General features: G+C 34.2%; 4 protein-coding genes across 7 annotated transcripts; 3 read left to right on the forward strand and 1 right to left on the reverse strand.

The window, feature by feature from the left end:
- Positions 1–7,191: 7,191 nt before the first annotated feature.
- Positions 7,192–9,631, forward strand: Snr1 (SWI/SNF related, matrix associated, actin dependent regulator of chromatin, subfamily b, member 1). Of its 3 annotated transcripts, none has more exons than XM_033465604.2 (7): positions 7,221–7,347; positions 7,429–7,589; positions 8,047–8,509; positions 8,617–8,744; positions 8,835–9,147; positions 9,229–9,405; positions 9,478–9,631. In XM_033465604.2, the coding sequence occupies exons 3-7, from the start codon at positions 8,058–8,060 to the stop codon at positions 9,515–9,517; spliced, it is 1,110 nt and encodes a 369-aa protein (XP_033321495.1). In that variant the 5' UTR covers positions 7,221–7,347; positions 7,429–7,589; positions 8,047–8,057; the 3' UTR covers positions 9,518–9,631. The 3 variants fall into 3 exon arrangements, with proteins under 3 accessions (XP_033321494.1, XP_033321495.1, XP_033321496.1); XM_033465605.2 differs by having other exon boundaries at positions 7,232–7,347; positions 7,457–7,589; XM_033465603.2 differs by lacking the exon at positions 7,429–7,589 and having other exon boundaries at positions 7,192–7,347.
- Positions 9,632–10,373: 742 nt separating this feature from the next.
- On the forward strand, positions 10,374–12,981 carry sea (mitochondrial citrate transporter scheggia). The gene is made up of 4 exons (XM_076527463.1): positions 10,374–10,594; positions 11,032–11,466; positions 11,887–12,107; positions 12,191–12,981. The coding sequence occupies exons 1-4, from the start codon at positions 10,450–10,452 to the stop codon at positions 12,371–12,373; spliced, it is 984 nt and encodes a 327-aa protein (XP_076383578.1). The 5' UTR covers positions 10,374–10,449; the 3' UTR covers positions 12,374–12,981.
- A 611-nt stretch (positions 12,982–13,592) lies between these two features.
- Positions 13,593–22,736, forward strand: LOC117217793 (uncharacterized). 2 transcript variants are annotated; one of them, XM_076527461.1, is made up of 15 exons: positions 13,593–14,235; positions 14,767–15,024; positions 15,087–15,489; positions 15,568–16,125; positions 16,218–16,513; positions 16,594–17,059; positions 17,131–17,538; positions 17,625–18,002; positions 18,075–18,855; positions 18,940–19,610; positions 19,804–20,306; positions 20,410–20,772; positions 20,865–21,102; positions 21,177–21,395; positions 21,471–22,736. In XM_076527461.1, the coding sequence occupies exons 1-15, from the start codon at positions 14,212–14,214 to the stop codon at positions 22,109–22,111; spliced, it is 6,207 nt and encodes a 2,068-aa protein (XP_076383576.1). In that variant the 5' UTR covers positions 13,593–14,211; the 3' UTR covers positions 22,112–22,736. The 2 variants fall into 2 exon arrangements, with proteins under 2 accessions (XP_076383576.1, XP_076383577.1); XM_076527462.1 differs by lacking the exon at positions 13,593–14,235 and having other exon boundaries at positions 14,839–14,857; positions 14,937–15,024.
- A 476-nt stretch (positions 22,737–23,212) lies between these two features.
- On the reverse strand, positions 23,213–24,904 carry LOC117217794 (peptidyl-tRNA hydrolase 2, mitochondrial). Its single transcript, XM_076527466.1, has 4 exons — positions 24,071–24,904; positions 23,773–23,947; positions 23,518–23,703; positions 23,213–23,428 (listed from the first exon to the last, which is right to left on the reverse strand). The coding sequence occupies exons 2-4, from the start codon at positions 23,938–23,940 to the stop codon at positions 23,246–23,248; spliced, it is 537 nt and encodes a 178-aa protein (XP_076383581.1). The 5' UTR covers positions 23,941–23,947; positions 24,071–24,904; the 3' UTR covers positions 23,213–23,245.
- Positions 24,905–24,991: the final 87 nt, after the last annotated feature.

Genomic DNA, 24,991 nt, shown 5'->3' on the forward strand with positions numbered 1-24,991 from the left:
GATAACTTTTGTATATTGCACGAATGCATTTTATTTGTTTGTATATACACGATATTTGCATCTGTTTTAATACGCTTTTAATTCGTTCAATTATGAGCTCCTTTCTGCTCGAAGTACTATTGTGCTCGTCTAAGTGTTTCAAGATAAAGCCAAAACATTCGCAACACTGCAAAACAGTCTCCTCATCGTCTTTCTAGTTTTGTAGAGATTTCTCTGCAAACTCTAAGACATTACTTTTTTTCGAGTATCTTGTCAATTATTCCGTTCACCATACAAATTAATATCAACTATACTGTGGATTCAGGTGCAGTCTGCATTTTGTTATTTAAATTCTGTGGCAATTTCAAACAAGTATGCCACATTTCAAGGATAATTTTTATCATTTACGTGTTATATTTGTAAACAGTTTTGGAAATCTCGTCTGTTTTGTTCACAATAGCTTTGTCGATCATTATTTCCCAAAACTTCTGCGCAATGATTTTCTCATTAGTTGTGTCAGGTTGGGCTACACTCTGCCAATTTATTAACATCCCTATAATGTCAGTAATTACATAGTTCAACGGATTTCGTAATAAATACGAATAGGTCAAACGTATTATTGGCTTTAGACAATATTTTGCATATGGTTTGAATACGGTTTGCATGTTCAATACAATTTTCAGCACGGACAGTTTAACGTTGTCGCTACCCGTTGCATTGCAGAATAGTTTCAACCATGTTGGTATCACGAAATCATCGTCATCAGGTGCTACAGATATTTGTTCTGATACCATATGATTCAACACACCACAAATCGTTGCCATGCATTCGTGATTATTTAGTTCGTCGCTTTCAAATAACACACTCATGCTTTCTTTTGTGGTAGCTCTATTGTTAGGATTATTGCGTACAACAGCCTCATTGTAATCATAAGCATCTATGTCCTCGTTCAAGGAACAGCAAGTCAGATTATATTTATATTATATACTTATATTAACCAATTTTTTATAGTTCTGCGGATATTCCTTCAAAGTTTGTTGAGGATTGTACCGCTTCTGACTATCCACAAGGTTTGCCCAGATCAGTTGTTCCTTCTTCTTACTCTCAGCCAAGATGCCCATGTAGGCACCTTCATTTGTTCTTAAGCAGACAACTGATATGGAAAAATTGTATGCAGAACCGTAGTAGTCTTATTATCACTTTGTGTTCTGGATCAGGTGTCTTAAACATACGTACGTGTTGTGCGTTGCTGTTAGATTTTTTACCAGATCTTTTCCAGTTACTACGTCATCAAAGGCATTTTGTGTAATTACACTGTCAGGATTTTCTATCTCATCTATGTTTATTTTCGCGAATATAATTCCAACGAGATCATAGCAGCCTATCTTTGATACTATCAGATGACTGGTATCCGAACTGCTTCCAATAATTGTTTGCTCGATAACAGTGTACACCTCGCGAATGTTATTTTCAACAAATTTCCGTATCTCGGTAATTTCACAGAACTGAAATAATGGCAAAATAAATTTCCGATTATCGAATCTCTCGTTTATAGACATGTTCAAGTCTAAGAATAATTTATATGCTGCCTCCATAGAATTTAAAGAATTTGTGGAACTAATGCAATTGAAATATTTCTTTAGATACTTTTCAGTTTTTCGTTGCATAAATGTTCAGCGATTCCAGCAACGAATAAAATTATAGATTTAAATACTACAATTGATTTTGTAACGGTATGCACCGTTAACAATGTCTGGAAACAGTTAATGACTTTTAAAACTTTCACATCTCTTTGTGAAAAATCGTTTGGACACAAGGCAATCCTGTCGCTTCGCAGAGCACGTAAAATGGCAAACAATCTTGGTTGAGAATTGGACGTCATATCGGTCAAACATACGAGGAAATTCTGAATAATACTGATTTTGTCATTTAGATAATTGCTCTTTGTTAATTGATTCAATATCCACGCGTGAAAATATTTATTCAAAGACTGCACCTCCATTGGATTTTCCTTCAAGTGCACAACAATCTCATAAATGCTCATTAGCTTTTCTTTTTTATCGCCTAAATTTTTCGTAGCTCGTTCAAAAACTGTAAGTCTCTTAATTACAGCATCCACTAAGGATTTCCTGCTTTCCTGTAATTCACTTTTATGTCGTTGTATAAACAGGAAGAATTGCTCGGTCATTGTTAACAAAAATGATTAATTATATATTATATTTTTTAAATTATATTAATCTGATCAATTGATAAGTCAAATATAGGCAATATTATTTCAGATAATGCTTCAGATAATGCACTTCGACATCGTGAGCCACAATTCCTGCCAGCAAGTGCATCCTCAACAAAATGGGCGAGTTTTTTATTGATAATATTTTTCATATTTCTCTAATAAACAAATCCTTTACGTCCCTTAACGCAATTATTTATTATTAAATCAGCTTTGCGAATCATTCGTTGAATTCTATTCGGACACGGAATTATTTAAATTAAAATATCATTTACTAACTTTGTTAATCTCATATGCACACCAGAAAATTAAAACGGCTGTCACGGTTAAACTACGTATTATTTCGGGTCCGAAAATTTAGTAAATACATTGTGTGTGTATTCTTGACTTGAGCCAAATTAATTAATAGTTCCTACCAATACTTATAATCAAAATAATCAAATTCTTGAAAGAACTTCATATGACGTGACAATAGTATATACTATGACTGTAGATTGTTACTTTTTTAATTTGATATCTCTCTGGACGACTTAGATATACACAACTTAAAATCATCTGAAAGTGCTTCTGACAAATCCAAAAGCACATCCAAATATATTTGAAATATATCAATTGATTTTGTATACTAAGTGGATTATTTTAAAATCATAGATGAGAGAATAAGAGTTTATGCATTGCAGTTGTTCTCTGAAATTATATACCTGTTTTATAAAATCATTTCTTTATTGTATGAATAACATAATTGCATTTTCTTGTATTTCTGGAATTTCTGGTGTATGCTTCGTGATTTTACTAATCACACTCAATACTAATAGCATGTCGTGTTTGGTCTCATTTTAATTGGCAGAATCTCATCACAATATGTTAAAAAAATTTTCATGTATAAAAGATTAGAAATAAAGAAGTGAACATATTGTTTGCATTCTAGCATTATTGTGTATTTATATTAATAGAGTTTATATCAAATTACTCACAATCATTTCACCGATAATATCTTAATTGACACCATTTGACCGACAATATTAATTGTCATGACCGACATTGATTCTATGTTTACCTGCTAATGATAGTCATTCAGTACGATTGGAAGATAAACATAAAATCAATATTGGTAAAATGAGTGTCCATGAAAACATTGTCAGTTAATTAATATTGTCGGCGAAATCAATGTCAGTCAAATGGTGCAGGTTAAGACATTGTTGGTGAAATGATTGTCGATGATTTGATACAAACCCGCATTAATATACACCGATATGCTGGCTGCTGACTTTTTAATTTACGAAATGGTATGCCGCGAGGTTCAAAGAATCGTGTTTGAACTTCCCAAGTTGTCCATCTTCGAATCCAAGCAGACAGACTATGTATTCGAGAGAATTTAGAATAACTCTAATTTAGTATCAGGTCATACTGAACGAGATAGGATCATACAGAACTCAATTATGAGTTGGGATTTCATTGAATTATAGTTAAAATAGAGTAACATTGGCTTGTAATTTTGATTATAATCATATTCATCACTTTTTTATTTGATTGCACTTATTAATGTTAAAATAGTTTAAACTGGAATAGTTCAGTATTATCATCTAGTTCCATCGTCCATATTAACACTCTAAATGTTTTATGAAAATTTTCTATGAAGAGCCGACGTTTTCTCCTGGATTAAATTGTTATTTTACAAATAAACAAAGTTATAATTAAATTATTGTTTGTAAATAAGCAATGAAGTGTTAGGTGAACTTCACAAAAATTTAAATTTAATTGCTGAAAGTATTCGCAACATTACATAAAAATGCATGTGCCTGACGTCTCGAGTCTGCTCGAGACTGCTCAAGACTGATTGAGATTGCTCGAAATAGCATAGAATACTCGAGACTGCTCTGGACTGCTAGATTGCTCTAGACTGATCGAGAAGGCTCAATACTGATCGAGACTAGTCTAGATGGCTCGAAACTGCTCGAGACTGGACGAGAAGGCACGAGACTGCTCGAGGCTGATAGGTTGCTCGGGACTACTGAAGACTACTCGAGACAGCACGAGACTGCTCGAGACTGCTCGACACGGCTGCGTACTGCTTTAGACTGTGCGAGATGGATCGAGAGTGCTAGACTGCTCAATATTGCTCGAGATAGCTTGTGACTGCTCGAGATGGCTCAATGTTACACGAGGCTGGTCGCGACATCTCGAGACTGCTTGAGTCATCTCGGGACTGTTAGACTGCTCGAGAAGGCTCGAGACTGCTGGAGAAGGTTTGAGACTGCTCGAGACTGATCGAGAATGATCGAGTCTTCTCGAGTCTACTCGTGTCTGCTCGAGAGTTCTTGAGTCTTCTAGACTGCAGGGGATGAATCGAGATTGCTCGAGACTGCACGTGACAGCTCGGAACTATTGAAGACTGCGCCAGACAGCTAGAAACTTCACGAGACTGCTAAAAACTAACAGACCCGAGCAGTCTCGAGCAATCTCGAGCATTCCCGAACAATCTCGTAGCACCTCGAACTCTTCCGAGCTGTCGCGCAGACGCGAGCAGTTTCGAGCAGCCTCCAAGAATCTCGGGCAGTATCAAGGAGTCTCGAACCGAGTCAAGCAGTCTGGTAGTTTCGAGGTGTTTCGACCAGCCACAAGAACTCGCGTGGGATCTCGAGCAATCTCGCAGCATCGAGCTTTCTCGAGACAGCTCAATCATGCTCGTAACGTCTGGGTCAGTCTCGAGCATGTTAGCAATCTTCAGCAGTTTTCAACTGTCACAAACTGTATCGAAAAAACTTGTGGAGTTTCGCGCAGTCTCGAGCACTCTCGCAATCTGCGTCGTACCTGTTCGCGGACCATTCATTGAATTTAAATCTCGTCGATTTTCAGGTACAGTATTGATTTGTGTTCTGGATGCAATCTCCTTTTAGTGAATTTTTCTTATAACACCATTTCTCCTCATGACCTAATTTCCCACAATATTTACATTTAGTTGTGTTATAGTGTTAACTGTATTTATATTGTCTAGGACAGTAGCCTTTTCACATGTAGTTATTCCTGTTCTCATCTGGACTTGTCCCTTTTAATTTTTAAATCATGTCCAGATTCCTGGTTTATTCGTTTATCTGCTCGAACAGCTAACATAATCATGGTATCTAAATCTGGTATGTCTTGTCCTGATACAGCGTAGATAAGATATATAAATAATGCATAATCCATTTAAAAATGTATTTTCAGTAAAAAGTGAAGTCAACAAACCTAAGGGTTTTACACGTCGGCATCCCATTAACTCGTTTAATATTCGTTCCATGCTGATTTAGATTTGTAAGTTAATTTCATTAGGTTAATTAATTCCTCAATGGCTTTCGGGGTTTTATTTTTTACTATTCTAAAAACTTCATTTGGTTCATCTCTGGTAATCTTGCTTCTAGCTAAAGTTAACAAGAGATTTTTATCTTCAAGTCCAACTATAGAAATAGCCATTGTACATTTGTCTATGAAATGATCAGCAAAACTTTCCTTCCCATCGAAATCAGGGATAAAATTAATCAAAAAGTTTGCCACTAAAAGAGATGTGTGTGATATTGCTGCACGAGATTCAAGAAAGTTAGGAAGCGTATTATGAATTGTTGGGTCACCAATAGATATTGATTCCCTATCAGAATTATATATTGAAGTCCCAGGAAATTGCAACGAGACAACCCCTAAATCAAACCCTGATGATTCTAATTGCTCGCCGCTGTTGTTTGAAATCCTCGTTACTACTTCCGTCGAGATATCATTGTTGCCATTTCCAACTGTCGTCACTGTTACGTCCAGGGATGGTAAAGTCCTGGTACCGCACTGTTGTTTCCAGGGATGTTTAGGTCCAAGTGTTGTAACTGCTGCTTCCAGGGTTGTAAAAGTCCTTCCTCCTTTTGATTTCATATGAGATAGTACGTGTAATTTACGGCTTGACTTATATGGATTATCAAAATCACCCGCATACTCTTGGGGAAGCCATGTAAAAATCCAAGAGAGAGAGGTGCACTTTTCACGGGCCGGCAATATTATTTTAGATAATCCCACTGCTGTCACCAAAAATCTATGTTACGTTTCTATTGGTGGGTTTAGGGAGTTTGTCTAATTCGGGTGCCCGTGGAGCGTTGAACCGCTCTGCTCGTTAAAAAATTGAATGATGTACAAGACTAAGATAACTTTTAAGGAAGATATTTTATTTCGGTGCTCTAAGATGTAAACTGTTTGACTGTTGAATAAAGTCTGCTACTTTTCGTGGAGTTCAGCATCTTCTTTCAGCTTCCTTTGCGTCCTTCCTTCTCAGAAAATAGGAAAATTTGAGTCCTCCAACTGAACGTGAATTTGTCGAATGGTCCGTGTTCCGATTGCAGCTCGATGATGATTGGCGGCTCGACAGTGCGCGCATGCGGGTGAGAGTACATGGAAATCGAGCGAGTAAAGGTAAAAACCCGCCGAAACGAGAAATGGGGAGGTGTATAGCGTGTGAAGATTTCGGCTCGAATTGGAGCTAGAGAGAGAGAGAGTTCCAAGAGGTCATTGTCTGAAGGTTTACGACTTCCTGTCCTGAAAGGATCAGAGTTTGCGACTGCCTTGTCTATTTGAAATTGGAGAAGATCTTTCAAGAGGCTACATGACTTTCTCTGCATTCCTCAATTAATCTCGCTAACAAAAACTCATCAAAGAATTTCATGAGAACTCTCTCGTTATCTCCTTTACTATTCTCAGCTATTGCTCTTAGACAATAATACATATCCTTGAAATATACCATTATATGTACGATCTCAATGTTACGTTTTATATTCAAATTTCCCTCCTGTTGTTATTTACATGAAGCATATGTATAATATAGTAGCGCTGTTGTAATATTACGTAGAAGCTATGTTCGCATTGGTTATGCAATGAGGCAACATAACAACATCAGGACTCTTGCTGCTCGATCCGTATGAAGTTGAACCAAAAATCCCTTGGATTGGTGACACCGATACTATTGTAATTTCGCTGTTGGATGCACATCTAGTAATTTCTGCTTAACATAGCTTTAAAATCTGTAATCTTTTATACTCTCATAGTCTTTCGTATGTAACGTATTTAATGACTACCGACTAAGCAATAAACAACAAAATATTCAAACAATTGATTATTCCGATTTAGAGGTAAGTTTGCTCTATATATGTATATGTTTATATACATATGTATATGTATACTTATAATATGTATATGCATATTTATAATAGGTGTGTACATTGATTTATTATAATATAGTTTGTTGCAATGGAAAAATAAGTGTATGCTTTGAAGTATACATAAAATACTTCATACTGCGTCTATGCTAATATTAACCTTTGCACAATGAATTACCGAGCACCGAATACAGGAACCATTTAGGCCCGGAAAAGTTAGTATTTTTATGATTGAAAATGAGATTTTTATAGAATATTGAATTGGAAAAATATTATTTAATAATTAAAAATAAATTAAAGTATTTATTGGACATACCAAATATTTCTTTATTGCAATCTACGTATAAAATATATGTTTTATTTATTTTGTGTATATTGCAAACATGTATTAGACGTTTATTACATTTTTTTGGTATTGTTTATCTTCGATACAAATATGTTATCTAGCTATAGTCAGTCCAGTAGCTCCTAAAGACTATCAATGTTTGACAGTTTATATTTGCCCAGCAAAGGTTAAAACTCTTCAAACATTGTAATTAATCAAACATTTTTTTGTTGTATCTTTTTTCATAATGTATCATTTTATTTTTATTAAGATATGCCATTTTATACATAAATTAGTTTTTCATGTTCTGTTTAATATATTTAAATTGACATTATGTGCTTTCATAGGACATACAAACATGGCTTTACGCACATACGGTGATAAACCTATAAGTTTTCAAGTTGAAGAAAATGGGGAATATTATTGTATTGGATCAGAAGTCGGCAATTATTTGCGTCTGTTTCGAGGATCATTGTATAAACGATACCCAGGAATGTTCAGGAGATCCATCACAAATGATGAACGAAAAAAGTTAGTTGAACTTGGTCTAAGTCAGCATGTACTTGCATCTAGTGTGTCTCTCTTGAGAGCCAGCGAAGTTGAAGACATTATTGAAGGCAATGATGATAAATACAAAGCAGTATCAGTACATTCAACAGAACCGCCAGCCCCTAGAGAAGGGAAATCAAAGAAATCAATGCCATGGGTGCCTAGTTTACCAAATAGTTCACACCTAGATGCTGTGCCACAAGCCACACCAATTAATCGTAATAGAGTACACAATAAGAAAGTTAGAACATTTCCCTTATGGTAAGACCTTATGGTAATATGTAGACCTGCATATTTTGTAGTTAATGTTCTATATTACAACACTTTAAATAATATATTGTCTTTATAAATACAAATTATTTTTTCAGCTTCGATGATACAGATCCATCAGCGAACTTAGAAAATGCAGCACAACAAGAAATGTTAGTTCCGATTCGTTTAGATATGGAAATTGAAGGTCAAAAATTAAGAGATACATTTACATGGAATAAAAATGGTATACTTATTTACATAATTCAGTTAATATCAAAATATATCTATAGTAATATTTCAAACGCACATGTTATAAGATTATATTTCTTTCTAGAGAGTCTTATAACACCAGAACAATTTGCGGAGGTATTATGCGATGATTTAGATTTAAATCCTCTCACTTTTGTACCAGCTATTGCACAGGCTATAAGACAGCAAATAGAAGCTTTCCCTCAGGAAACAATTCTCGAAGATCAATGTGATCAGCGAGTAATAATTAAGTTAAATATACACGTAGGCAATACATCTTTAGTTGATCAAGTAGAATGGGATATGTCCGAAAAAGAAAACAATCCTGAAAAATTTGCAATGAAACTTTGCGCAGAATTAGGACTTGGTGGAGAATTTGTAACTGCCATTGCATATAGGTCTGTATTCACAATATATATTTATACATTTTGAAAGAAACTAGTGTTGTTCAGCTTGATAGAAGTAAATCTTTTCCTCAGTGTTCGAGGACAATTGTCGTGGCACCAAAGGACATACGCATTTTCTGAAGCCCCTTTACCTACCGTTGAAGTACCTTTCAGACCTCCTTCAGAAGCTGATCAATGGGCTCCATTTCTAGAAACATTAACAGATGCGGAAATGGAGAAAAAAATACGCGATCAAGATCGAAATACGAGGTAAGCAATGTAGTGCTACATTATTTGCATGTGAAAAATAACAGTTGATTCTAACGTTTGTTTTAATTTCAGACGTATGAGACGTTTAGCAAATACAACACCTGGATGGTAAAAAATATGTAAAGACTTTCATTCTCTTTGCTAATTTTAAGATTTTTTTATAAAACTGTATATATGATATAATTATGTTAATAATTAGAAAACAAATAAAGCTCATTCTAATAAATATTTATATATTTACTAAAATAAAAATACAATTGTCTATGATTTTCCATTACAACATTTTTATATCTCTAATTGATTCTTTAGTTTCTTAATGTTTATTTACACAGCTGTATTCATTATTTCTGTTACATAATATGGGAAGTGGAAACATTCATGATAGTATACTATACTCCAAGTGCTTATGAAATTTAAGTCACGCTCTCGTAGCACAATGAGATAATCAGAATGATGATAAGAGATTTGATAATTTCTACCAATCTGCCAATGTTAAAGTGGTTCATCGAAATTAACCAAAATTTAAACCAATTTTATTAAAGAAAGCCGTAATTTAAAACAAATTTTTTTTTTCAATTATTCAGTTATATCTAAATAAAAACATGACATACTTTCATTTGTTTACACAAAGAAATTCAGTTGCAAAAGAAGTTGTATGAACTTTAATAATAATTAAAAAAGAATCCAATAACACAAAGACAACTGTTAATCAAAAACTGAGAAGAGAAAACTATTTTTATAATTAGATTCAATAATAAAAAATTGATACTTTTATTACATAAATAAAAGACGCGGAAAATATTTACATAAATTAGAAAACTACAAATGTTATTTTATTTCGTCTGTTACGGACCCTTCGAATATTTTTATTGCTATGAATATTTTTATTTACTATGTTTGGCGAATATTTTTCGAGTAAAAGAAATTTTGTTGAGGAAGGGGAACATTGGTACGCGTATCGAAGCAGACGAATATTAATCGACTCAGTTCAGAATCGACGGCTAACGGGACGAGACAACGGACATACAGATCGAAATCTGGAAAATGGATATCCATTCTTTAATATGTAGATCATTACAAGAATCAAACAGAATTTCAACATTTAATAATCCTTTCCCCTGTCGACCTTGGCTTAAAGATTCTGGATTTGGAGCTCCTGCCGGTAATGGCTTGAAGGGAATAATAGCTGGTATGTTATTTCATTTTTTATTTTAATAATACTTAAATTAGGCAACCTGTTAATGTCGCGTACTTGCTGTCCTTTATCACTTGTCAAAATAGAACGGTAAAGTGTAAACACCTTAACTGAGATTGAAAGAGATGTACAAATGTGTAATGCTAATGGAGGGAGAGAGATAAATGAACTTTGAGTCAGCGTGTTTAACGCGTGATAGTTTCAAAGGTTGAGAAATGTTTAACCTTGAAAAGGCACAGTAAACGTATTTTTTATTACGACACACATTTCGACATTCTTTTAGTTTTATACATGTTATATGTATTTCACACACTTATATTGAATAATGATTATTAGGAGATTCTCCTTCACTATAAAGTGTGTAAAAGAATTGTTAATGAAAACAAGACGAAGTATTCATAAAATTATAATGTAATTTTGGATTTTTCTAGGTGGAATTACTGGAGGTATAGAAATATGTATTACGTATCCAACAGAATATGTAAAAACTCAATTGCAACTTGATGGAAAAGCTGGGGCAGGCAAGCAATATTCAGGAATATGGGATTGTGTAACAAAAACTATAAAAACTCATGGAGTTTTTGGCCTCTATAGAGGCCTTGCCGTCTTAGTTTATGGTTCAATACCTAAATCGGCAGTACGTTTTGGTTCTTTTGAAACGATGAAGGGTTTATTAGTAGATGAAAGTGGCAAACTTACTACTCAAACTAGCTTTTTAGCAGGATTATGTGCTGGTGCATCTGAAGCTATTCTTGCAGTTACTCCAATGGAGACAATTAAAGTAAAATTTATTAATGATCAACGATCTCCTAATCCAAAATACAGGGGATTTCTTCATGGAGTAAGAATGATTATTAAGGAATATGGTAAGTATTATAACATACAGTAAAAATATTTGAATTTAAATATGATAAACATTACATCAATGATTTGATATAGATTATAATTTAATATAAGGTAGTAGAAACTAAAATCTTAGTTATTTCTTTTTTGTCTGAATACAAAAGGAATATATTTGTCTTGAATTACATGCGTAATCAAGTTAATTGTCCTTGAAAAGTGATCAAGTCATATTATGCATAGTTCTCATTGCAGTATTCTATTACATAATGTCTCTCTCTCTCTCTCTCTCTCTCTATAGTATTCTGGTATGATGCATATCTGAAAATGGAAAATATAAGCATGAAATATACAATTCTGAATTATAAGTTTAAAAATATTATTAGATTATCATGTGTTATTATATGACTTAAATACTAAATATTGTATGTAATCATGTTATTTAGGATTCAGAGGCATATATCAAGGTTTAACACCTACAATCTTAAAGCAGGGATCGAATCAAGCTATCAGATTTTGTGTTATGAACATGTTAAAGGATTGGTATAAGGGTGATAATAAAGATGCATCTGTGCCAAAATTGGTGATTGGTGGATTTGGTGCATGTGCTGGTGCAGCGTCAGTCTTTGGAAATACTCCTCTTGATGTTGTTAAGACTAGAATGCAGGTATGGATTTTGGTTTTTATAGTTATTATAAATAATGACATTGTTTCATTAAGAATGATTATTCAATATCGTTCATTTTATAGGGTTTGGAGGCTGCAAAATATAAAAACACTGTTGATTGTATAATTCAAATATGGAAGAATGAAGGACCAACTGCATTTTACAAAGGAACTCTTCCAAGATTAAGTAGAGTATGTTTAGATGTTGGCATTACATTTATGATATATGATTCCTTTATGGAACTTTTCAGCAAAGTTTGGCCATGAGAGTTACTATATGTTTCTAAATATATAATTAGAGGCATTCATGCAAACATAGCTTTCATATATACATACATTTTATATTTGTATAATATATATATAACGGTATATTCTAAAAATATATTTATTTCAAATTTGATATATTAACGTGCTATCACATTAGATATTTTAATCGACGAAAATTTAAATAAAATTATATTGAGGGCATTTCAATATCAGTCGGTCAAAATATTGAAAGCTACAGTTACATTATATAGAAATTTCTTTGTATAATATATATATTTTTCTAAGAAAAATTTTTATTTAATATATAATTTATATAGCTAATAGAGAAAATTCTATATGGATTTGATTCACAGATAATACAATTTTATTTACAAATTTGTTTACTGGTGTTGCATCAGTTCTACAATCTGATTTAATATATTATTAAATATAACACATTCCTACATATTCGAATGTTCGAATAAATGTTCATATTTTGATAACGATTTGTACGTGGTATACATAAGTTATATATATATATAAATATATGTATATCATCTATTCCAAGATATAGCGGTGTACAGATTAGTACAAAATAAAGTGATGTTTAATGGCTGAGCGAAAAGAAATAGATTGATTTTTTATTATCTTTTTCAACGACTGTTATGTAAACAATAATAGAGTTCAAATAAAAGTGCAATAAATATGAAAAAAATATACAAGCTTAGTGACAATTTTTATAAATCAGTTTTTAATAATGAGATGTAATATGATGCAGTTTAAACGGAACAAAGGTATATAGTTTTTTAAATATGGTGATCTTCGCTCAGATTCCTGTATTTATTAAAGAATTTGATGATCATTGAAATCTTGCTGTAGCAGCTATGATATTGAAATAGATGAATTTTATAGAAGTTCCTTAAAAATAGAGACCTCATAGTATTACAGGATATATAGAATGTCTATTTTATTATGCCCATAATTAACACCTCAGCAACTTATAGCATTTTACATAATTTGCATGTCAAAAAATTCATTTTCAAAGTACAAATCTAGAATATATAAATCATAACTGTACATGAAAAACCGTTTACTCTTCTGTATATAAAAGTGATTAAAGAAAACGACTTTGTTATCTCTTACAAATGTTATTTTTGTAAATTGTTCAATAAAATATGTTTCTAATATATATAAAGAATATGTTCATTAGTTTCACTTTGTTATATTATAAGATTTAAATTAATACAATATTATGTCTAGTTTTATCTCAGTATAAACAGTATACATATCATATTATCATTTTATAACTATCCAATATCCGTGTATTATGCATCCATGCAATATTTAAAAATGTATTAAATACGCAAGTTTCTCATTTCTATATAGGTATATGTACTACTTGCGGTAGCATATGAAGTATGTATGTATGTATATCTTTATAGTACATGCACGTAAGGCCCAATATGCGAAGAGTAGAGAAGTAGACAGTGCCGGCCCCACTCTGGGCCTAAGGGAGACCTGAGGTCACATTCCAAGATGGCTGTGCCTGAGGAATGCAGTGGGTGCCCCCCTAAGACGCCTTCCTCCCTCCCTTTTTATTAATCGAACCAATTCACTCATTCTAGCAAATACTCTGATTATTAGGACGAAATAATTAATGTCAATGTTTAATCGATTAATGTCGTCAAAATTTGAAACTAGTAGTACGTGAGAAATAAATGTGAGTGAGGAAAAGGAAGTGGTGTTGGAAGTCCTAGGAAAGCCTTACATATATTCTAAAATGTGTGGCCTTATCTAATTGAGCTCCCTCGCCGCAGATAATGCTCATGCAGGAGGATGCTACCTGCTCGTCTTAAACAATGTCTCATAGGGATATCTCTGAGGTAACAATACGATTCTTTATACTATATGTCGCAACAGGTACAACTGTTATTATATTATTTAACTAAAAAAACTGTATGGACTTTAGTACTTCATATTTTATTATTTATTAAAAAAACCATTCGACTTATATTTTATGCAGGATGAGTCATGTTATTTGCACATCTTAAATAATTTATAGATTATGTGTTTTATGGAAAATTATTAAGTACAAAAGATATATGGTTTCAAAGAAGGCAAGTGATGACATATCAACTTTTGTATTTAACAATATTTTACAAAACGCATAATATAAAAGTTATTTGAGACACAAATTACGCCACTCACCCTATGCTACAATGTACATTACTTCATTAAAACTTATAAAATATATAAACAATGATTATTTTAAAAATTTTATAGTGACATGTTTTTATTATTGTTAATTACCGTTATTTATTTATAACGATCTGATAATAAGTAATATTACAAAACACTGTTATATGTTTCTCCATTATAAATCTAAAACTATGTCTAAATTATGAATGTTTAAGGTGGAGCCCGAAGGTACGTCGGCTTTGGCTGCTGGATCGCGGTCTCTATTTTTAGAGACAGTCTGTCGTAGCAATGCAGCTTGTCAAAATGGTGATTATGCACTTGCTGCAAGCTTATACACAGAAGCTCTTGCTTTGGATCCTCTTAGTCATGTGCTGTATTCAAATAGATCAGCAGCACGACTCAAAATGGGTTTATTTGCACTTGCTCTTCAAGATGCAGTTAGAGCTACCGAACTTAGTCCTCAATGGCCAAAGGTATAATTTAAAGTTTTACTTACTGTTTGTTAACAATTGATTAAATCGTTCTTTTTATTTAGGCATATTACCGCCAAGGAGTAGCTTTACAATGTTTAGGAAGGCATGGAGAGGCCCTCGTGGCTTTCAGTACAGGCCTGGCACACGATCCTTCTAGTTGTCAACTATTGTCTGGCCTGGTAGAGGCATCTTTAAAATCTCCGCTGCGTGCAACATTGGAACCAACGTTTCAACAATTGCGTGCAATGAAACTTGATGAATCTCCTTTTGTTGTTATTTCTGTTGTTGGTCAAGAACTTCTTGGGGCAGGACAGTATAAAGCTGCAGCTGGTGTATTGGAAGCTGCACTAACCATTGGTTCGTGTAGTTTAAAATTAAGGGGTTCTGTATTTTCGGCTTTATCCAGTGCATACTGGGCATTAAATTCTTTGGATAAAGCAATAAATTATATGCAACAAGACTTAGGTAAGCACTTAATACAATAACAGATCTGAATATAGAATAGAATTTCTTTTTTTAACTTGTGAGTAAAAATACTTTTAGGAGTGGCACGATCTTTAGGAGATACGCAGGGTGAATGTCGAGCTCATGGAAATTTGGGCTCTGCGTATTTTAGCAAAGGTAGTTTCAAAGAAGCTTTAACAGCGCACAGATATCAATTGGTTTTAGCTATGAAGTGCAAAGACACTCAAGCTGCAGCTTCTGCTTTAACAAGCTTAGGTCACGTTTATACAGCAATTGGTGATTTACCGAATGCGCTTGCTTCCCATAAGCAATGTGTACAATTGGTTAAACAAATGGGAGATCGACTTCAGGAAGCACGGGAAATAGGTAACGTGGGAGCAGTTTATTTAGCGATGGGAGAATTTGAAAGTGCTGTTGATTGTCACACCCAGCATTTGAGAATAGCAAGACGACTAGGAGATCGCGTAGAGGAAGCAAGAGCTTTTAGTAACTTGGGATCATCTCATCACTATAGAAGAAATTTTGGTCAAGCAATGGCTTATCACGAAAACGTTCTAAGAATAGCTCAAGAACTCGGCGATAGAGCAATAGAAATGAGAGCATATGCTGGATTGGGTCATGCTGCAAGATGTGCAGGTGAAAAACTTATTCGGAACGAAAACTAATGAGGAAACCGGCGAAGAAATGAATCTTATTGTAAAATTTCTTTCAAATATATCCTTATTTAGGCGATCTTGCACAAGCCAAGCTGTGGCACCAGAGACAACTTGACGTTGCATTAGCTACAAAAGACAAAGTAGCTGAAGGACGAGCATGCAGCAATTTAGGCATAGTATATCAATTACTTGGTGAACATGAAGCTGCACTTAAATTGCATCAAGCTCATTTAGGAATTGCTAGATCGTTGGGAGATAAAGCTGGCATGGGCAGAGCGTATGGAAACATCGGAAACGCTTATAATGCATTAGGATATTATGAACAGGCTATTAAATATCATAAACAAGAATTAACAATAAGTAAAGAGGTCAATTATATAACGTATTTAATGAAAAATAATATTTGTATATCTAAATTGCATAAAAAACTTCTTACGATTTAATGTAGGTCAATGATCGTAGTTCAGAAGCTAGTACACACGGGAATTTAGCGGTAGCATATCAAGCTGTACAAGGTCATGAGGCAGCATTAAGGCATTATAGAGCTCACTTAGCTATTGCACGGGAGTTGAAAGACACCGCGGGTGAAGCATGTGCTTTACTTAATCTTGCCAACTGTTTGTCATCTCGTGGCAGATTTGAAGAAGCAGTCCCATACTATGAAAATTACCTTATGTTGTCCCAAGAGTTGCATGATGTCGAAGGAGAAGCAAAAGCGTGTCACTTTTTGGGTTACGCTCATTACTGTTTAGGCAATCATCGTGAAGCTGTCAGATATTATGATCAAGACTTGGCATTAGCCAAGGATTTACAGGACAAATCAGGAATGGGAAGAGCATACTGTAATTTAGGATTAGCACATTTAGCTCTTGAAAATTTAGATACTGCACTAGAATGCCAAAAATATTATTTAGGTAAGAGACTGCACTGCTCGTATAGAAACAATAATAAAATTTCAGAATATATATTATATGTTTATATGTAGCTATTGCGCATATGACTAAGCATTTAGCTGGAAAATTTCGAGCGTTGGGAAATATTGGTGATTGTCTCTTGCGTCTTGGTGAAGCTGAAGAAGCGATAAAAATGCACCAACGACAATTAAATTTAGCCCGTCAAGCTGGCGATCGGAGTCTAGAAGCTGCTGCTTACGGAGCGTTAGGTATAGCTCATCGGACGATAAAAAATTTGGATAAAGCTCTAGGATTTCATACTCAAGAATTGACTTTAAGACAAGAAGCCGGGGATTTGCGTGGTGAGTGTAGAGCTCACGGAAACTTGGGCGCAGTACATATGGCATTGGGTCAATATACTCATGCGGTTAAGTGTTATCAAGAACAGTTAGAAAGATCGAAAGAATTAGCTGATTCAGGGGTCGAGGCCCAAGCATTAGGTAAAGTTTATACGGAGTTATTAAACTTGTACATAATTTTAACAGTTTGTACAATTTAAAAGGGTTTTACTATATTCTTTAAATAGGAAATTTGGGGATAGCTAGACTGAATATGGCACATTATGAAGATGCAATTGGATATTTTGAGCAACAACTAGCAACTTTAGAACCTTTGACTACGGGTACAGCTTTGTTAGACAAAGCCAGAGCTCTTGGCAATTTAGGTGATTGTTATGAAGCATTAGGAGATCCAGAAGAAGCTATTAAATGTCACGAACAGCAATTGGCAGCTGCTACAAAGTTAAAAAGCATAAGGGAACAAGAAAGAGCATATCGAGGATTAGGTAGAGCTCGAGAAGCGACCGGGAATTTGCAAGAAGCATTGGTTTGCTTTGAAAAAAGATTGGTGGCCGCGCATGAAGTTGACAGTCCAGAATCAAGAGGTGCTGCTTATGGAGATTTAGGTGAACTATATAATCCGCTATTTTCTAAATAGATTTATGCATAGCATAAATTAATCACAATTAATGTTATAGGTAGAGTACATGCTGCATTAGGTAATCATGAACAAGCTGTAAGTTGTCTGTCGCATCAACTTGCTCTTGCTAGAGGACTTGGAGATAAAGCTGCTGAAGCTGAAGCCGCTAGTGGATTAGGAGCGGTTCATTTGTTAATGGATGATCCAAACTCTGCTTTGCGACATCACCAATTAGAATTATCAATTGCTGAAAGTTTAGATGCAGCTGGATTACAAGCTAGAGCTTGTGCGAATTTAGGTGTGACTCAAGAAGCTTTAGGACAATTTGAAGAAGCTATAAGATTGCAAGAACAGTCGCTGAGTCTTGCAGCAGCAGCTGGAGACCAACCAGCGAGAGCAGCTGCTTTTTCTAGCTTAGGACGACTTCATCATTTGTGCGGTGACTTATCACGATCCTTGAGTTACTTACAATCTGGCTTATCATTATCTGAAGGTTTAGGAAGAAGAGAAGAAGCAGCTAGATTAAGACACAGACTCGGTCTTGTTCATTGGGAAGCTAGTGAAGCAACAATTGCTGTAGAACATTTAGAAAAAGCTGCAAATTTGTTGGAATCGTTAGACGGAACTTCTTCTGTCCTAACTTGTGGACAACCAAATAAATGCGAGTTATTATCGGAAACGTATAGAATGTTACAGAAAGTGTTAATCAATTTAAATAGAGCTGAAGAAGCTTTAAATTGGGCAGAAAGATCGAGACGTTCTAAAAGTAATTGTTTGGACGACGCTGCGCATTATTCAGAAATTATTGACAGACAACGTGGAGTAATATTGTATTATAGGTAGATTTTTGTTTAGCAATATTCAGTCTACGATAATGATAATTTTTTTTTTAAGCTATCGATAAACACAATGTAATATTTCAGTGAAGTAGGATGCGAATTACACGCTTGGTGCTTAGCCCCTGGTCGAGGTTTGTTACGGTTTCATTCATCTACTTTGGACGACGGTGTAGGATTGGAAAAACGAGTTTTGCAGGCACGAGAAGCTCTCTTAGATGAAACGAGTGAACTTGTCGAAGAAGCGAAAATACCATCACGAGGACATCATCTTAATGCCAGCTCTTATAGTTTAAGTAGTCTGTTTAGCGTGGGCTCGGTCAGCTCTCGAGCAGGAAGCGCTCGATGGGGACGGGGATCAAAAGGACCCACGTGGCAACCACCAGTGCCAATTCAAGTACTTTACCATTTACTTTTGGCTCCATTCGAGGATCTTTTACCACCTGCAAGAAAGGAATTGATAATGGTAGTGGAGAAGTCGCTATATTTGGCTCCACTTCCAGCATTACAATCAAATCCTGGAGAAGATTACTTGTGCGAAAGATTTTCCTTATTAGTCGTACCATCTCTTGCAGCTTTAAGGAAACGATCAAAAACTCCTATGCCAGAGGGTGGCGCCACGGTTGCTGCATTAGTTGCAGGTAACCCAATACTTTCTGAAGAACTCAGAGAAGAATATGGGTGGACTGAAAGTGTATCCTCTACCGAAACGGAATCTGAGATAGTTGCCGAGCTATTGGAAGCCCGTGCATTAACTGGTAAATATTACCATATGATAGAAGATGAATTACTCGCTAATAAGTAAACCAATTTCAAAAAAGTTAAATATTGTCGTACTACATACATTTATTCAATTGAAATGCTTAGGAAGAAAAATTTGATGTGAAACACTCACTTTTCTAAATTCGGGTATAACAAAACGAATTCACATCTTTTTATTTATATTAATAGGGGCAGAGGCAACTAGATCGGCTGTTCTAAGATCACTACCTGACGCAGAGTGTGTACATTTGACAGTGCCAGTCTTTTGGAACTCTGGTAGTTTGGTATTAACTGCCGATCAATGTGAAGAGGCTTCTGAAAGACCAGAATATTTATTAAGTTATACAGATATTGCAAAATTGAGAATAGCTGCACGATTAGTTGTCATATCTAGTGGTCATTGTTGGAATAACATAGAGAACACAACTGCTACAGCAGATGGTGTACACAATTTAGCTAAAGCTTTATTAAATGCAGGGGCACAATGTATACTTATTGGAATGTGGGCAGTTCCGCCCACAGCTGGCAGTATTTTGTTACGAGCATTTTATAGTGCCATGTTGCAAGGTGCTAGAGCATCAAGAGCATTAGCAGAAGCAATGCAAACAGTCCAACATACAAGACATTTCGCTCACCCTGCAAATTGGGCTGGTTGGCTACTTGTTGGTGGAGATGCGAGATTATCAAACAAAGTATAAAATTTATTTTAATGTAACTGAAATATTACATTCTACTGTAATATTTCGCACAATATTAAGAATGGTCCGCATGATTATTCACAAATTATTTGTTTAGGTCGCTCTAATGGGTCAGGCGCTTGCTGAATTACTGCGTGGTGGTCCTGAACAAAGCCGTGATGCTTTACGTGTAACTCTTCATTTAGTAGAAAAATCATTGCAGCGAATACATCGGGGACAGAAAAATGCTATGTATACCACACAACGTAGCATCGAAAATAAAGTAGGTTCAGCCTCGGGATGGCGAGAACTTTTAATGTCAGTGGGATTCAGATTTGAGCCCGCCGGAAACGGAATACCGTCTTCTGTATTTTTCCCACAAAGTGATCCCGAAGAGAGATTAACAAGATGTAGTGCTAGCTTGCAAGCGTTATTAGGACTAGGACCGTCATCTTTACACGCGCTTGCTAGGTTGTTACAGGTAAGAAATAAAACTGTTTCAGTATACATACAAAAGTATATTACAATAAGTAATGATGATATATCTTATGATGAAAAAAATACATTTTATAGGCACCTGAAGCTGCAGAAGATGTCATTGCAGCAATGCGGAGAGCTAGTTGTGCAACAGAAGGTCAAGAAGTTACATTACCGGTGCAAGTATGGAGAGTTTCAGGATCCCACGAATTGTTTGCGAGTTTAGGTTTTGATCTAATGGAAGTTGGTCAATCGGAAGTAATATTGAGAACAGGAAAGCAAGCATCACGAAGGGCTGTTCAATTTGCTCTTCAAGCTCTTCTTGCTTTGTTTGGTAAATCTATATTAAATATGATGATATAAGTACCTTTAAAATAATATATTCTAATTTTATAAACATATTCTTAGATACACAAGAAGCACCTAAAAGTTTGAGTTTAGACTCCAGTAGTTCAATGGAGAGCCTAGCTTCTGTTCCTCATACTGAGAAAAATGTTATAGAGCGACCTCGACTGGGAGGTGCATTTGCGAATTATGTTCGACATCGAGGAGAACCAGATGGAAAAACTATGGAACCACCGAATGTTCAAATACCTACATCTCGTCAACCTTGTCAAAATGGTGGAGGTAAAGACGAATTCTTTTCAAATACATACGCATATGTATAGTGAGTATAAGACTAAAAATTAATGTGTTTTATAGGTGAATCGGATGTCGCCTTTACTCCAAGTCCTCCAGTGGCACTCAATTTAAATCATCAAGCCCATATTAGAAATCTTTATCCTGATCAAAGTATAAGACCTGGATCTAGTTCAAGCAGTTCGGTAACAGATTGGGATAGCGGTCATGCGACTGTGTTAAGGAAACAACCATTACCACCTCTACCAGCAACTATCTTAGAGAGATTAAGCGTTAGAACAGAAATTGGGTCTAATTCTCCAAGAAAACCGCGTCATCCCACAGCCACTGAAGATATTTGCTCACAATCTGATTCTACGCCATCTGCAGAAACGCATAATCAAAATTTGAGAAATGTGGCTACGTCTCTTACAAGTCTTACACGTGAATTAACACCCACAATTTCGGAAGTGTATCACGAGCGTAATTTAGGATTAGGATTAGCACCATCTTTATCAAAATTACTAGAAGAAGTGGCTTCTGTTCCTGAAAACGAAGAACCTCAATCAACACGAACAAATCACAGCCAGAGTCAAAATTGGATACAAACTGAGTCGGAGTTGTGTCGAAGGGACGAGGCTGATGGTAGATCTATTGCTGAATCACAATGTAGTGCTACTAGCTCTAACAAAATCCACCGCAAAGCTCCTCCTCCTCCGGTATAGATTATTTATATAATATTTATAAGTATCAAATGATATGTTATGTGGATAATAATAGTACTGGGTACCAAAGAATGAAAGATATTTTATTGGAAACAAATTTTCATTGTATTGAAATCCGGATTGAACATAATCCATGCCAATTGTTCGCTTTATAACAAAATTGTTCTACCCACACAATATTGTTTCATACTTTTACAGAATAAAATTTATCAACGTGTTATCAGCTAATGCTACTTATATTGATGATTAATAAAATTTAATGTTAAGAGCATATTGAATGCTACATCACCCAATGCTATACCTATATTTGTTAATGCAAAAATGTACTATATTATTACTAAGATGAACTGTACAATAATGTTGTATTGAAATTTAATAATGCAAACACATATTTCCATGTGGAAAATGTGACTACTAAATAAAAGGTATGCATTGCAGACTGAAAATTAATTAAAAATTTTAAAGTATATCTCAGTAAATTGTACTTTTTCCATACTTATAAACATATAATTATATACGTGCTTACTGTCTGGCAGCGTATAGTGGACAAAGTGTAACATGTACACGCCGAACTACAATTTTGTGCGAGTTGATTGGGTGTAAATAAAATACATAATACCTTTTATAGATCGTAGCTGTTACTGTACACCATTACAAGATTGTAGAGGGTGGTAAGGCATCATTTTATATGAGCATTGATCAGAGTCAGAGTAAGAAAGGCACAATTACTGTATGGAAAGATTTATGACGGATCATTAATATTGAGCAGGAAATTAGAACTTTTGGGCAATATATGTTTACCAGAATATTGTTCTGAAGTAATTTGTAGGCCCTGATTGTTTTCGTGACATTTTAATAAGGCTAATTCGAAAAATGTTAAAAATAACACATTCAATCATCCTTGTCATAAATCTACTAATATCGAAGACTTTGTATGCTGTAACAATAATGTTGTTAATATTATGATTCCTTTCTCAAATAAAGATCAGGGTGTTCACATTGATATTATATTTAGAACACGATGAAAGTATTATTGGTAGTGAATGGAATAAGATTTAAATAACAGATTTGGAAAGTCTTTATAAAAATATAAAATGCGAATACGAAGTAATACACCTTTATTTGAAAATTTTATTAAAACAATTTTAAGTGTCCGGTCACTTGATCTATCAATGGAGCTGGACCTGGACCAACTGCACATACAGTTCTACTTCCAGGTGCTACTTGTGTGTGGCCAGCATCTTGTACTACATTTGCCAAGAGACCTATAGATCTTGCCTGTTTTGCTATTTCTTTTAGAGCATCTTCACTGTCAACCTTTAAGTTTTTTGAATAGTTTAATTCTTTAGTAGAAGTTCAATGCAAATTACATCAATACTATCATACTTAATAATTGAGTGATGTACCTTTACAGTAATTTTTGCTTGCCCAGATTCTTCCCAAGCGTCCAAAATTTTTGGATGTTTTGTAGCCGCTTTATATGCTGAAACAGCAGCATGAGCACATTGTGCTGCAATTTTACCCTTCCCCATTTTTAAGTCAGTTCTGATTACTAAGATGAGTTTATAATTATCATACTCGTCAGTGAACACCTATACAAAAGAAAGAACATCAAGTATATTTCTTAACTAATCTTTGGATCTTATTCTAATATTTTTTACCACATTATTTATAGAATCGTCTGTTTCTCCAGACTCTTTTAATCTTCTTCTAGTCATTATTCTATATAAAAAATAGCCTATTATTGTTGTAACAGTAAATCCTACTGTTGCATCCATGGCAGTTAAAAAAATATCAGATAATTTTAGATGAATATCGTCGGAACTCATTTTATTTCTGCAAAATTTAAATATTTTTATTTATAATTATGGACATAATATAAATATAAATTCATATTTTTAAATGTATCTTCATAAAATTTCATTTACAGAAGAAGAGGAAACAAAAATGTTTACTTACATTAGAATCCTTATAAAAAATTGATTATCCTTAATTCTGTAATAAATTTTCTTTTTAACACAAAAATAAATTCAGTTTATATCACGTGCTGATTATCAACAAGGTTAGATATCACACTATACCGTACATCTCATAGTTACGTATGTATGTGTATTGCATATACGCACCCAGTGTAATGTATAATATATGAACATATGTATGTATGTCATGTCTCACTATAGTATGTACATATGTACATGTAGTATTTCATAGAGTTCATTCACACATATATATATAAATCATGCATGAACATTTGTATAATACAGACTGTATACGCACAAGAAAAATTATTAGCATTCCATTTAAAACGGAATATGTACATATAAACATACATAGCTTTTTTAAAATTGGATCAAGCGGTTCAAATTTTTTTGAAACATTAGAAGGCCTACTAGACAATTTTTAACAAAATTTTTGCAAAAATTACAATTCACTGAAATGACAAAAAGAAATTTTAAAACGTATAGTTTTTTAACGTTTTTATTTGAGCCTGTAACAAAAATTTAAATGATCCTTAGTTACCAAAGATTGGTGCAAGACACATAAAAACTGTTGTTCTTTAAGTATGTAATATCACATTGTTCTTAAATCATCAAAAATATGTACGTACAACACCATGCACTTTTAGATATGGATCTCATTTTAAAGTTCCATTTATAAAAAATAAAAATGTACTTAAAATACTTTTAAAGTAAAATATGTACGCAATAGTAAATAACAGTAACGATTAATACAGTGGTATATATTGTACTTCAGTAAAAACAATCGCTACATGACCGAACGAATTAAGTGTTCGATAGTACAGTGTTACGTTTCGATCTGAAATTGAACAGGTCAGGTAATAGTACTCACATATATATGTATGTATTTTATTTATACATA

Source organism: Megalopta genalis, unplaced genomic scaffold (assembly GCF_051020955.1).
Source record: "Megalopta genalis isolate 19385.01 unplaced genomic scaffold, iyMegGena1_principal scaffold0023, whole genome shotgun sequence".
Taxonomy (NCBI): Eukaryota; Metazoa; Arthropoda; class Insecta; order Hymenoptera; family Halictidae; genus Megalopta; species Megalopta genalis.

Excerpts from the sequence above, each read along its gene's own strand:
- sea (XM_076527463.1), top strand. The coding sequence starts at position 10,450 with ATGGATATCCATTCTTTAATATGTAGATCATTACAAGAATCAAACAGA. Across the intron at positions 10,595-11,031 it reads CTTGAAGGGAATAATAGCTG|GTGGAATTACTGGAGGTATA; the intron begins GTATGTTATTTC and ends GGATTTTTCTAG. Across the intron at positions 12,108-12,190 it reads TTGTTAAGACTAGAATGCAG|GGTTTGGAGGCTGCAAAATA; the intron begins GTATGGATTTTG and ends TTCATTTTATAG.
- LOC117217793 (XM_076527461.1), top strand. The coding sequence starts at position 14,212 with ATGTCTCATAGGGATATCTCTGAG. Across the intron at positions 14,236-14,766 it reads CTCATAGGGATATCTCTGAG|GTGGAGCCCGAAGGTACGTC; the intron begins GTAACAATACGA and ends TGAATGTTTAAG. Across the intron at positions 16,126-16,217 it reads TCATGCTGCAAGATGTGCAG|GCGATCTTGCACAAGCCAAG; the intron begins GTGAAAAACTTA and ends ATCCTTATTTAG.
- LOC117217794 (XM_076527466.1), bottom strand. The coding sequence starts at position 23,940 with ATGAGTTCCGACGATATTCATCTAAAATTATCTGATATTTTTTTAACT. Across the intron at positions 23,704-23,772 it reads ACGATTCTATAAATAATGTG|GTGTTCACTGACGAGTATGA; the intron begins GTAAAAAATATT and ends TCTTTTGTATAG. Across the intron at positions 23,429-23,517 it reads AAGCAAAAATTACTGTAAAG|GTTGACAGTGAAGATGCTCT; the intron begins GTACATCACTCA and ends AAAAACTTAAAG.
- Snr1 (XM_033465603.2), top strand. The coding sequence starts at position 8,058 with ATGGCTTTACGCACATACGGTGATAAACCTATAAGTTTTCAAGTTGAA. Across the intron at positions 8,510-8,616 it reads GTTAGAACATTTCCCTTATG|CTTCGATGATACAGATCCAT; the intron begins GTAAGACCTTAT and ends TTATTTTTTCAG. Across the intron at positions 9,406-9,477 it reads GATCAAGATCGAAATACGAG|ACGTATGAGACGTTTAGCAA; the intron begins GTAAGCAATGTA and ends TTTTAATTTCAG.